This window comes from Sitodiplosis mosellana, unplaced genomic scaffold, assembly GCF_009176505.1.
Source record: "Sitodiplosis mosellana isolate CC-2019 unplaced genomic scaffold, AAFC_SMos_1.0 Smas_scaffold_30, whole genome shotgun sequence".
NCBI classification, from domain to species: Eukaryota; Metazoa; Arthropoda; class Insecta; order Diptera; family Cecidomyiidae; genus Sitodiplosis; species Sitodiplosis mosellana.
Genome location: NW_022595272.1, coordinates 1,622,379 through 1,636,725, shown reverse-complemented (window position 1 = coordinate 1,636,725; position 14,347 = coordinate 1,622,379). Strand labels below are relative to the sequence as shown.

The 14,347-nt window shown below is 38.0% G+C and overlaps 1 protein-coding gene across 3 annotated transcripts; it reads left to right on the top strand.

Moving 5' to 3' along the window:
• Nucleotides 1-812: 812 nt before the first annotated feature.
• LOC129569262 (potassium channel subfamily K member 15) lies at nt 813-13,759 on the top strand. Of its 3 annotated transcripts, XM_055447940.1 has the most exons (10): nt 813-1,556; nt 1,727-2,134; nt 9,425-9,595; nt 9,849-9,978; nt 10,400-10,450; nt 10,525-10,632; nt 11,340-11,506; nt 11,600-11,633; nt 11,940-12,151; nt 12,343-13,759. In XM_055447940.1, the coding sequence occupies exons 2-10, from the start codon at nt 1,922-1,924 to the stop codon at nt 12,520-12,522; spliced, it is 1,266 nt and encodes a 421-aa protein (XP_055303915.1). In that variant the 5' UTR covers nt 813-1,556; nt 1,727-1,921; the 3' UTR covers nt 12,523-13,759. The 3 variants fall into 3 exon arrangements, with proteins under 3 accessions (XP_055303915.1, XP_055303918.1, XP_055303917.1); XM_055447943.1 differs by having other exon boundaries at nt 813-2,134; nt 11,355-11,506; XM_055447942.1 differs by having other exon boundaries at nt 813-2,134.
• Nucleotides 13,760-14,347: the final 588 nt, after the last annotated feature.

The following is a 14,347-nucleotide window of genomic DNA, read 5'->3' as shown; positions in this document are numbered from 1 at the left end:
TATGAACGACCGAACGATTCGTCGAATGTAGATGATACTAGTATTGTTCATGGCGTAGCGGCAGTTCTCTTTTAACTCATTTCAGCTCTGAACTTTTGCATGAGCTGAGCCGCGATGCTCGACGAACCGAGCCTAATGCTCGCTTGATAGGGATACGATTACAAGTGGTAAGTATCATTATGTATTATTACTGCTGCCGCCGTCGTCATCGTCGCTTTTTCGATCCACACGCATCACGAACCCAATTTCGTCATCTTATGCCATTGCGTAGTTTATCTATTGTGCGACGCCTTTTTTCCCGAAAAACGAACACTCAAATGTTGTGTGTGCATGTGTTCGGGTGTGTGTCTGTATGTATGTGGAAAGCATAATAAGTTGCGTTCGGAGTGTGGCGAGAAGAGGAAAATTTTTGGTTTGTACATTGAATCTCAATCTATCTTTAGCACACAGTGGGGATTTTTGGATTTAAAAGTGTAGCGGAAAATTTGTCATTCGCCGTTTGTTGCCTTCAAGTCCGTTGCCGCATCTCTCTCTCTCTCTCTCTCTCACTCTCTTTGCACAACCGTCTGTTCATTTCCACGCGCCTCGAAACTAATAATTGTGCGGCCAAGAGAGCGAGAAAAGCGTTCGCTTGCCGCTCAAACACATGAAAAAGTCAAACATGGACACAATGGCATTCCGTACGTTGAGCACACAGCAAGAAAAACACGCACCAAACGGATAAGCAATGAGCGAGCAAACGAGCAAGCAAGCAACAAAAAAAATTTGAGCACTAGTTGACTGCTCAGTTTCACAAAAACATTTACTGACTGAGAGATGTCTAACGATGCGATGCTATGCGATTCGATATGATTCATCTGTGCAAACTGTTTTAGTCACTGTCTTGACACCGAACCGAGGAATTCCTTGGCTGTTGTGTTTTTTTTTTCTCTGTTTTTGTTTCGCTTCTCTTTGTTCTCAGCGACGGAAAAAAGCAAGTAGCAAGTAGCCGCAAAGTGAAGCCGACGATAATTCAGTTGAATTTCGACATCCACTCGAAATCAAGGAATAAAAGAAACGGTGTCGGTTTTCCGTAGTTTTATTTGCTTTAACACGTCGTTTTTTATACGGAAGACATTTGTGCGTGTTTCGCAAATAGAGAGAGAGGGAGAGAGAGAGAGCGAGGAAACACAGAAAAAATAGAGCGAAAAAAGTGAAGCGTGCATTCACATCCCAACACCAAACATTGTGACGAATACACGTACCTACACTTACAATGTGTACACACAAAAAACATTTTCAAATTTCCGACAGTAAATAAGGAGGGCCTCCGCGTTAAACAATTTGAACTTTTGACAACCGATCGATAAAGGAATTTAATATAAAAAAATTTTTTATTTATTATTTCGACACGAGAGTTCACTCAGTATTTTTTCAATTTGTTTAGTGAATTGTGTACATATATTGATGTTGCAGCATAAAAAAATTGAAGGATAGAAATGGACCGATAAAAGTTGGAAAAGGGCACATATCTCTTTGCAAATTCGGAAGAATACACAGAGAATAAAAGTTGAAAAGTATGCATTTGTGCCAAAAAAAAGTTTTGTTTGCGATAGATAAAGCGATCAAACATCTGTGTCGGAATGAAAAAAAAAAAATTGGAAAAAAAATCACATCATCATTGAATATCTGAGTAATAATCACAAATAGCTTTTTTCAGACTTTTGTTTCGCTATTATAATTCCAGTGAGACTGAGAGTCCATGCGTAAATCTTGATAAATAGACGTGGACACATAGACAACTCTTGGTCAATTCAACAACACCAATCGCAACGTCAAACCAATAAACCCATCATAAGTTTCTTGAAACAACAAAGGACGAACATAACGAGCTCACGCTCTCCAATAGAAAGACAACCGGAGGAATAACGAATATTTTGGGATGTGTCGGGCCGAAATGGCAAACAATAAAGACGAAGAAGGCGACGAAGGCGAACTATTGGAGGAACAATTGAAAGTGTTCGATGAGATAAAGAAGCGCTCAACGTTTCGACATCGCTTTTTTCGCATTTGGAAATCACTGAAGTTACGTTCAGCATTTGGACATTTCGGGTTGATGATATCGCTTTCCATTTATTGTGTGGTTGGGGGTGTCGTAAGTATTGTTGAACGCTTGACTCTGCTTTGTAAATTCCGTTGTTGGAATTTTTTTTACCGTATTAATACATGTACAATGTATTTATTATTTGGGGAAAATTTCCCAAACAATGACATTGAATTTATGAGTAGCTTTAATCGCTTATTATTTGTTAATATAACGCATTCGCTTCGCATTACTGTGGTTAGAGGTGTGAGAGAACGTTCGTCCGTGCATAAGCGAGAAAAATAAGTTTTTCATCGAGCGTGAATAACACATTTGAGTTAAATTAGCCAATATTTCATAATACAAATACGAAACGATATCAAAATTTTCGTGTGCGTCGCACTCCAAGAAAAGAAACAGAAACTTTGAATGTGGATGGATTTTTTTTTTCTTTCATTTTGGCAACGTAGACGTGTGTAAATCACAATTAAATTAGAGCACTCTGCATATATACACGTAAACCGCCATATCTGGTGGTAATTGGGCTCAATTCATTGGGCATACGGCTTGGCAAACGTATTTGCCTAAGAATAGGCATTTATTCTTCTTTTTCGTCAACATGTTACAAAAAGTTATGCCAAAAATATAAATATTGTACGGCAATTTAGACGGCACTGACTGTGTGTTTTGTCCTTATTGTTGTATTCGTTTAAGCATTCACTATTCTCATTTTCATTCTCGGCTCGCGCGTGCATGCATAGTTACTTGCCAGAGAAAGAGAGGGAGAGGGAGAAGATATATTATACGATTTTTGTGCGACAGAAATCCAGCCTAAAAGCGTACAAATACATCAGAATATAAATTCACATTATGGATTGAACTTTGTTCATTTGTACGTTTTGTAGTCGAGTCGAATCTCTTTTCCATTGCAATCTATTATTGATACTGACATAAAGCGAGCCGTACAACAACAAAAAAAAAGAAATACTTTTTTTCGGCTATGTACATGTAACACAAAAATGGGAATTGGCATCTGGGAAAACATAAATTCTTCTCATGGGAACGAATAAATGGCATTTGCTCACCGTTTCAAGCAGCAGCAGCAGCAGCAGCAGCAGCAGCAGCAACGATCTACAGATCACACACTCAATATGGGCAAAAGAAGTGAAAGATCTTTTTTTTCTCTCTCGCTCGGTCTCCGTCGACTTGTTGAAGTCATAAAAACAAACTTTTGTTTTCTTCATTAAATTACTGAGCCGACAATGAGTGCCAATTTATGGGAATTTTCACCATTTTTTTACGACTGAAAAGGCATCGTTTACATGCATAAATTTCATTTAATATTCAAAGCAAAATTTTTACGTGATTTCTCGTTATATTGTACTTCTATGCTACGGTTCCAAATTGCGCACTGATCTCACAATGAACACAAGATGAACTTGAGTTGAGAGCGCGCACGTTAGGCGAGATGGTGATAAAGAAATAGTCGGGGTCTGTGTATGTATATCAAAAACCAATTTTAAAATGCATTTCGTTCACAATGATTTGATGTTCCGTTTGGGCCACCAGAAAACCCCATTCAAATAAATCGCACAAGCGGATTAGGTGCTGTAAGTGTACACGTGCAACTTGTATTTATTCAACCGTTTTTTTTGTTGTTGTAGTTGTTGTTGTTGTTTCGTGATGGTGTGCTGTATTCTGTTCATACAATTTATTCATTTTGCATGCATTGAGGAATGCGTGAATATATTGGATTTCACAGTGCCACTGTCTGTTCCGTCATCATACAATGTATTGCCGCAGATAAATGCTATTTTTAGAGTGTGTTAAACGCAAGCTCTTCTCATTCACAACACATGTTGTCCATGTTTTTGCTCTCTGTCTATCGTACATTATCTGAAAAAATGCCCGCCACCCATGTGTGTGTGTGTGTGTATGTGCGCGCGCGCGCATTTACTGAATGCTGCTGCTGCTGTCGTCGAATAGAGAAAAACACAGAACTTCATCCCGAAAATAAACAAAACATTGTTTTTATTTGTTGGCTGAAATGCGATGGTTACTGTGATTGAGTCCACTTTGTGGTTGAGCGCTTTTCGTTAGTCGTTTATCCATTTGCTGCGATGTTGTATTTTTTTATTATTATCACACACGAATCCAATGCTTGTGAATGTCTTATTCAGGAAATTGAATGCAATAAGTTGAGAGGGAGAGAAGCGAGAAAAAAAAACAGCTATATAAATACCTCACACGAGGATTTAGCGCGCGCAGTTCATCATCATTCACCATAAATCGAATAATTTTACGACTTATTGTAACACACACGAAGCAAGCGATATAAAAACACAAATCCTTTGATGGAAAAGCCGGGAATCATTTGCCATTCATCACGTCAACAATGGATATAACAATTGAAATTGGAATTATATCCATGCCGGGTGTTACTTCATTTCGTTTTCATTTCCCTCGATTTGCTGCCGGAAAAACCGGCGATGAAAAATGCCACCACTTACTAGCTCATTTGAAATTGATTTAAATTTCGGTGTTTGAAACGATTACATGAATTTTTGATAAATGTGGCAAAGTTTCCGCATAACTTCACCGCCAAAACAATACAATGATACTGCGTAAAGTTGTGAGTTCAGCCGTAATTTGAATAAATGCAGGGGATTTATGTGAAAATAATTTCCAACGCCCCATGTGAAGCGCAAACGACCTACGAAACATCTATCTCGGTGAACTGTTTTCTGTTTTGCTCGGTTTACCGTGCTTAAGTCATTTTCTGAAGACCGAAAAAACACATCCGCTATCATTTCCCTCTTTGTTTTGCCAGCAGTTTGTGCCAACTTCTTGCCGCACCACACCACACCACACCACGTCTGGTTCCGTACCGAGCGCATCCATATCCTCAATACGACACACCGAATGTAGGTTATGATGTCTAAGCTTATGTATTCAATATGGGATACATTTTCGGCAAATCCATTATTTTGTCATTGTTTTTTGCATGTAATCGCATTGTGTTGTGTGGCATTTCCGCCACGGAAAGTGTCAATGAAATAGAAATTCTGTTGAACTTTTTGCCAAACGACATGGGGGGACAGTGTGGATGTGAGATGCTAAGGCAGAGAGAAACAGGGAGTTCATGCGCAATTGATTGAATGATTTCGAAGATGAAATAGAATAGAAACGGTTTACAATAATGATTTTGGTATTGGATCGTAAAAAGCTGTTCTACGAAGAAACAAGTTATCGTGCCACAGATAATCAACCATAACAATAAACATAAACATCACGGCTAAAAGACGAAGAAAAAAAAACGATTTCCGTCAAGAGAGAGCTAACTGCTATTATTGCCGCGTTAGATAGTGGGCCAAATCGAAGAGGCACCCAGCCAAACTAAACCAATCCAAGTCAAGCTAACAACAACAAAAATGAGCAAAATGAAATAAAAGAAGTGGAGAACGAGAAACAATAGCGGCGAAATATGGCGCGCATAAGAAATAATGCGAGCAACATAAAGATGATGAGAGAGTGCTTTCTATTCGCGCCGTTTGATGGAGTGAAGCTATAGTGAATTTCGTGCGCGCCAATCCGCTATAAATTTTTCGTGATGGCAGTTTGCAGCAACCACATTCAATCGCAAAGGATTGAAAAAATAACACATAAAGACGAACGATGAATCTAAGCGTGTGTGTGAGCGTTTGTGGATAGGTTGCATCGTGTTGGATCTCTTGTCTTTCGGAATGTTTGTTTTTGGTCGGTTCTTATAACTGTGATATGAAAATGGTATTATTTAGGCTGAGACTCTTAATATAATTTCGAAATGGTTGTAATGGATGTTTTTGGAAATGCGTCTTCGTTCTTTGGCGAAAGGTATAAATTATTCATGCTGCATGCCGAATAAGCGAGAGATCGACCAGCCTCGTCACTTCCCACTCTCAGCACAAGCCGAAACCGGGGAGAAAGGGAAAGAAAGGAGCATACTATCGACAAACAATGTATTTCGAATGCCATGCCGCGCGCACAATGCGTACGCGCCAACGATAGACACGATAGACAACGATACACGAACGACGAAAGCATAATAACACAGATTTTTCGATTGTGTGGGACTGGTTTAAGGCAATATTTTTCTTCTCTCGGTTTTTATCCTTATATAATGCATGTGAGCACACATCTCGCGGAGGGAGAAAAAAAAATAACTACGGTCGATACCGAGAACCCTTATGAAAAATGTGAAACCAAAACCACGTTGTATGCATATATGGATACGGCCACATTCTATGAGTACACAGAATATATCGGAGATAACACGGTTCGAAGGATGAAATGAGTGTGCTAGTTTAATTGTAAGAAACTTATCGGGAGCAAAGGAAAAGAGCGACAAACTCGAAAAACCACATCAACCGCACTTTTTGTCTGTCGGTTAATCGACAATGAATTCAAAGTCAAGCATGTGCAAACAATAATCATAATTGAACTGAAACAAAAACCCGATAGACACGAAATCCTATTAGAGATAAAACCGAGCTGAAAATTGATAAAACTGAAAATGATCGGCAACTAAGTTGAACATTTGGTTAATCTATAATTAACTTCTGATGTAATAAGTTTTTTTTTCTCTTGTTATCCCTATGCCAGTATATATTGTGAACATTTTGTTCGCATCGCAGAGTAAATATTTGCCCCTTTCGTCTCGACGGTATCATTTTCACATGGGTATTGATGTGTGATGGCAGGAATCCGTTTGGATTCATACATTTCGTCTTTAAATCGCTTGATGGATCAAGAACAGCAGCAACAACAAAAAACGATAATGACAAACATTGAAAGTATACTCGGAACGGATTAAATTCACATATTTGTTCGATGCTTACAATTTGAAGCACGAATTTGGCTGTGAGCCCTTCAGCCTTAACAATTTCACAGATGCTACACTGTCATCATCCGTCAGCCAGGTCGCGTTGTGTATGCAAGGCATGCTCACCTGTTAGTATGCTGGTCTGTTTGATTTTAGCATGTGCGTTTGTCCACACGGTTAATATATTATGCTTTGATTCGTTTATGCTGAACTGTGTGGTCGGCCGCAATGCAGCACACATACCATTCGCATCACATTGCCATAGAAAGAGCAATCGATGATGGGATTTCAGACGATACCGCCGAGTTACGCAATTTTCCAACCAGACCACTTTGCTGTATGCGCTTGTTTTTGTATGTATGCTGACTGAGAGATGAGAAGAGGTAAATTTATTCCGAGATGCAAGCGTTAACGTGTGTTTGCCATTTCAATGGCACAATTATATATGTAATGAAATGAATTGTGGCATGTCACACGAATTCCATGTTCGATAGGCAGATGAAAAACAGCAAGAAACGCATGGCAGAAAAAAAAAACTTTTTCCATTGACGAAACGGCAACAGAAAAACAACCAAAGTGAAACAGTTACGAAATATTCAATTCCGAACACAATATATCCTCAACCATATAGCAAAAAAGCACGTAGATTACTTTTCATATGGTTGACTGAGATATTGATCGCACAATCGGGGTGATGCTGCACAAACTTTTGCAGAACAAAAAAGGAGAGAGAGAGAGAGAGAGAGATAAAGAGAGAAGGAGCGAAGGCAAGTAGTCGAGATCTTAACACAATACGACTAAAGCCCGAAGAAAACAAAAATAATAAATAAAAGTGTATTCGAAATGACACACGCATTGACTGCTCTCCCCGCACAGACGAGCAAGAGTCACAGTCACCGAGGAATAGCGAGCAAAGTGAGAGTATGCGAACGGATGAAAAAAAAAAAACACGTACAAACGATGTAAGGACAACAAATGGCAACCAATGGTAAATCAATAAAGAAAAAAATTCAGTTTCACTATGCGATGCTTCATCTTCGTTCCATTTTTTCTTCTTTCATTTGTTCATTTTCATGCTTCTTCTCTCAATCGTTTACTGTTTTTTTTTCTTCTTCGGTGTGCTTATTTCATTTGATGCTCCCTTTCGTATGTGCGGCACTGCCATTTTTGATTTGGCTGTGTGCATAATGGTGTATATCGCACGCGAAAGTATGTTCGCCGACAACGACGACGATGTACGGTGTGCAAATAGTTTGGTATTGTCGAAATGTTCTCTTTACACATTGTATCCATCATAATGTTTAACTTTTCTCGCTCCGATTATTATCACATTGTTTTTCAGCTCCGATAAGCATAGTCTCGTGCATAGCATGCTTCTGGCTATCATCTACATGGTGAGTGAGTGAGTGAATCTGCGAGAGAATGAATGCCATACGAACAGCAGCAACGGCAGCAGCAATAACGGAACAAAAAAAAAATTAAATGATAAACGAACACTGAAAAAAGCACACCAGCACTAACTTCTAAGCTTCCAATCATTTTCCGTGCGGTGTTACATGGGATTCCTTTTGACATTTTCGAATGTTGACTAAATTGTTCGTTATTTTTATATCTTTTTTCATTTCATTCGTTTGTTTGTTCGTTCGTTCGTTTTTTTTTTGTATTCTGACGCACATCGAAAGTTTGGGTCTCGGTTTTATCGCCTTACATGGCTGCGATAACAATCGAACGGGAAAAGGGAGTGATGGAGATAGTAAGAGGGAGCACACAATTTGCAACCACGGATAAAATGAAGGCACATAGCAAACCTCCATCATGAAATTATATTCAGATGAAAGTATCAAATTCGCTTTTACAATTGTCGTTTGCTGACTGTAACTACTGATATATACTGATGCTACATCCATGCTGGGCGCATGTAGTGTTGTCATTCGCTGCTGTCCTATCATAAAATCCAAAGATTACTACTGGAACACACAACACGTTAAGCAAATATTAATAAGTGCAAAACGCGATCTAGAAAATCAGCATATTCGCCCAAATGGAAAATTACTTTGGTTGTTCTTGTTGTCGTTGTTTCTTTATTTTTGTTCTGGCCTTAATTGTCATGAAAAACATGTACTTTCTTTTTCTACACGATTTGCATTCAAAAAAAAAAACTGTTTATGCCATTACTTTATCGTTTACATTGTTGTTTCTGTGTGTATTTGAGTAAATTCAATTACATTCAAATTATCACGTTCGCCTGTATCAGCCAATCTCATTCGCTCTTGCGCTACGGAACACAGGCAAATAACACCAAAACCATTCACTTTGTTGCCATTGCCATCCATGTTTGTTAAATAACTGTTTCAATTGGGTGCGACGACAACGATGACGACAGTTGCTCACATTCAAGCGTGGCGGTGGTAACGGTGGCGGTGTCAATGTCAATGAAATAATCAATGTTATTTTGGAGCATCATGCGCTCATCATTTGAATATCTTTTGTTTGTCTTTTAGATTTTTCGTTCGCTTGAGGCACCAGCCGAAGAGGACCGTACGCATAAATTGCACATGGATGTGATGCGTGAACGTGAATACTTGGTCGGCAACATAACGAAGCTCACCACTCTCAGTGATTTACGGAATTTGGATAGGGCAATTTCACTTCATTTGGAAAAATACGAATCAGTGAGTATGTGTGGGAGAAAAATGAAGAAAACAATCTGCGGTCTGCATATTATTCGCTGGTGATACAAATCAAACAATCCTCTAATGATGATGCTAAACTACATTGCAAATAATGCTGAAATAGTTGGTATCCACTCGAGGATTACTTGAATTGTTTGCATTCTGCCGAATGTCAATTTTGAATAGTTCCGTCTCTCGGCACACGGGTCGACCGACAAATCCACATGAGAGTACAAAAATAATCTATTCATAGGTAGCCGAAGATGCAGTGCAGGGAGGCATAACACTCTCATCACTCAATAACAATGAGACGTTTCCGTATACAAAAAAATGGAACATTGTGCAAGCGATTTTCTTCTCTTCGACAGTTCTGACTACGATAGGTAATTGATATAAAAGCTAATTATAGAATCCGTCCATTGACAAAAATAACTCAATCCTGTCAACGCGCTCGCAACTTGAGACGTATTCGCATCATTCAGTCAAGAGACAACACACTCGGTTGCTTCAAGCCATGTTATTCGGGTGACTCAAATGAGAATTCGTCTCATCACAATTGATAAAATCAAATAATTCCCTGCAAATAGGAACAAAGAACATTGAATTTCTAGTTGAGTTCCAATTAATTGAGTATTTATGTGGATTTGTGTATTAGCACCAAATCCATGTGAATTTTCGTATCTCGAGTTGAACACACTTACACGCTCAGCATGCACAGTCGTGCGACTGACGTGTTAGGCCATTGTTCTAACGGGTTTGATTGTTGATTTTTCCGATATTTCACCATTATACTGGTTGTTTCAGGGTACGGCAATGTGGCGCCTATCACACAAGCTGGAAGAGCATTTTGCATGGGTATGTAAGCCCCTCGTACCAGTTAAGATGCATTTTATGAACGCTTTGGCTATTGTTTTTTTTTAACTTCTAAGGATTTGCATTGATCGGAATACCTTTCACACTCACGGTCATCGCAGATCTTGGTCGGGTTTTTGCGACGGCCGTTTCAGCCGTCGGGAAAAAACTCCCATCACTGACAAGTAAGTTAAGTTTATTCACATCGCTTCATTTTGTTGAAATTTCTTTTTTTTCACATTTTTTTTTCGGTCGGTTTTGCATTTTCTTTCTCTGCATTTTATGGCTACTAACCTTTTTCGTGTTTTCATACAAATGGGTTTCCTCTTCACTCGACCGGTTGGTTTATTGTTTACGGTTTTTGCTCCTTTATTGTGGTTTTGATACTTACATTACTACAAACATGCCACACCACATCAAACACACACATACAAACACCTATATACAATCTGACGAGAGAAAAAAAAAACAATCATGAACAACCAAAACGACATCGCATCGTTGAACAAAATTGATCGAAATTTAACGAACTGCCTAATTAAAACCGATTTTTTGGCTTTCACTCATTTTTTTTCCGGCTAATCAACATGGGAACAATTTTAACCGCTACACATATGCACACACACTTTGTTTTGAATTTGAATTTGAATGCTGCGTGAACGTACCAAAATCAACCAACCAAAATTTACCAAATTGCCATTGCCACAAAATGTAAGCTTATCATCATAATAATAAGTGAAATTGTCGAAGTATTCCTCTCATTAGCACATTATAGTACCATTTGCACTCCCACAAAATGACTTTTAGCCGCAATCATAAGCGGCAACCATTTAAATCTAATTTAAATCACGATTTGAATGTAAATCGTTTCGCATTTATTTTCCCACCATAGAATGCTTCAAAATAGCATCGGACTCGACATCATCAAATAAAAAATGGTTGTACGCGCTGGCTTCTGTGTGTTTCTTGGGCATATATCTTGGAATTGGTGCTGCTATTCTGCTGGTGTGGGAAAAGGATTGGGGCTTCTTCGAGGGATTCTACTTCTGTTTCATAACGGTTGATATGGTTCCATTTTGTGGAGAAAAAATGAAATTTTTTACAATTTAAAATACCAATTCTTCAACTGCTTTGTAATTTACTTTATTTTAGATGACAACCATAGGCTTTGGAGATCTTTTCCCAGGTAAGTTTGCAAAAAAACAAACTAAAATCGTCCTAGAACATACAAAAATCGTACTAAACTGAACTGAATGATGAGAACAAAAAGAGAAGTAGTTATTTTCATCACATGTGATTCAGTTATTTATCAAAGCGTTCGCAGATAGAAGGCGGGCGTTAAAACATTTAATTGTTTTCCGCGTGCTTTTCCGCTTTTTATGGGATATTCAATGTGCTCTATTTTCCCGTTTTTGTTATTCACATTGCCCTTACCACGGTCGCGCGCGCGCGCGTTCTCTCGCTACCTCCCTCCATCTTCTACCGTCTGCAGAAAATCCAACTTATATGCTATGGTGTACTGTCTATATTCTCGTCGGTTTGGCATTAACCAGTACCATTATTGAATTGGTGCGACGACAGTATGCAGAAAGTTGGCAACGAATTCAAGACCTTTCTTTTGCTGACACTTTGCGTCGCATGCAATTAGGTGGTGGCGGACTGGATGTATCAGCACTTCAAAATGATATACGACGCGTTCTAACGGTACGTGCTAGCACTTAGTTTGAATTGCAAATAAAATTCCTTTGTTTGATTTGAAATTTGCGCGAAGCGCAAATTATTTTCTTTTCTCCCATTCGCTCTCTCTCTCTCTCTCTCTCTCTCTCTCTCTCCCTCTGTCTCTCACTTCCTGAACATCTCTGTCTTTGCTTTTATACGGAATTTATTAAAAACAGGTTTCGCGACGAGGAGCTATTTCAGGCGCTAGTCCTCATAAAAAAGATGACGCTGACAACGACCAAGAAATCGCTGCGTTGGCTGCAATCACGGGTGCTATTATGGAAGAAGTGAAAAAATCACAAATCAAAAACAAACACAATATTATTCAAATCGTTATCTATGAGTCGTCGGTATAAGGCCAATGGATCGCACTCGCTACTATAGCACAACGTCCAAAATGTGTTATTATTATAAATTGTGAAGAGAGAAAATCTATATATGTTGTCAAAGCCCTACTCAATGAGCGTTATTTATAAACGACACAATCGGAATTCGGTGGGAAAAAACACCAAATACAAACAAAAAAAAAACAAAAACTTCAATAAAGAACAGAAAAATAATTACCATAGCGATGCGATGCGATGTGATGTTGCTAGAACTATAATGATTCGATCTTAAGAGATTTTTTGAAAAATGTAATCGCATTCAACATTTCTATTGTAGTTTACGAGTATACCAGTCTAGTCATTTGTATCGTTCAAACATTATTTGTATCAGACTTTTACATAAATTATTCGTAACACGTGTTAATACTTCAGCATATTTCATTTCACAATTTACATATGCTAGTCGGTTAGCCGCAATAAATTGCCGTTTCTTTATCTTTTGTTGTGTGTGCGTGTTCGGTTTTTTGTTTGTAGACAAACGTCTCTATAACACATTCTAATGTACACTGTGAATAATCGATTCAATTACCCATTTTTATGCTTTCGATCTGTTGCTAATTGATTCCAATTATATAGTTTTAATGCTTTAGTTCTGTACGCTTATTTCGTTTATGGAATAATACTTACAGCAGGTTAATCTTGCTAGACCATGACTTATGTCTACTTTGTTTCATATTCCCAATGTAATTTTCCTAAAAGAAAGGAAAAAAAAAAATAAATGTACGTCATTATCATGACGGAATTTACTTCATTTCTGGCATTTTATTTTTGAGTTAGTTGTTGTTGCTTCCATTCTTTTCGTTCATTAGTTCGTGTGCTATCTCACATACCATTTTTTTTTTCTTTTGCGGTGTGTTTCGAATATGTGTCTCTATTTGGATAACACGCTTTTGATGGATTCAAGTGAAATATCTGGTTTAGTATTTACGTGTTTTGCCTTCTTTGAAATTCCGTTCGTTTGGTCTGTCTATACGCTTCCGCTACAAATGTATTCGAAGAAGCCAGTTATTCTTCGTATTTGGGAGTTTTTATCAAATGTTTTGTCAATAATAAATGAGCGGCATTTTTTTTCCCGTTGTTTTTGGCTGACAAACTATCATCATCATCATCATCACCATCAAAGCAACATAACTTACTCAACAAACATCAAACAAATCAAACAAATCAAAATTAATTTAATTAAATACACAAACGTTAATCACGTCAATTATTTGCATTTTTGTTGTTTTTCTTTTTTCTCTCTCATTTTTTTTTTATTGTTGAGTTGACAATTTAGTCGTATGCATTAAATTGATTAATTTGGCAAAAATTCGAGTGCAGAATTAAAGCAAAAACAATGTTGATAAATGTTGGTTAGTAAATGGAAAAATTGCCGGTCAATATTAATCGGTCCAACAAAAAAAAAAATGCGACACACAAATGTGCTTGACCTTTATCGATTTTACCTTTCGCTTACAAACGCTATCTCCCTCTCACTCGGCCACTTGCTCACGTACATCGTTAGCGGAAATGCCAAGTTATAAGCGTATATCTGGCATCTGCTTGTGCGTATTATCAGAGTTGTAATGGTCAAATCAAGTTATGAGGACACCGAACTGAAGAAAAATATCCTTTGGTTGGTGTGTATGTGTGTGTGTTTTTCCCGAAGCATTGACTTTCCGGTTAATTAGGTTCTTCTAGTGACTAGAATCTAGTCAAACATGTAATGAATGGAAGATTTGCCAACAACTATTGCATTGATGAAGTACGGAAATTACATGTAGCATACGTATAAAGATCAGTGTTATATTATTCC

Excerpts from the sequence above, each read along its gene's own strand:
- LOC129569262 (XM_055447940.1), top strand. The coding sequence starts at position 1,922 with ATGTGTCGGGCCGAAATGGCAAACAATAAAGACGAAGAAGGCGACGAA. Across the intron at positions 9,596-9,848 it reads ATTTGGAAAAATACGAATCA|GTAGCCGAAGATGCAGTGCA; the intron begins GTGAGTATGTGT and ends ATCTATTCATAG. Across the intron at positions 12,152-12,342 it reads ATATACGACGCGTTCTAACG|GTTTCGCGACGAGGAGCTAT; the intron begins GTACGTGCTAGC and ends TATTAAAAACAG.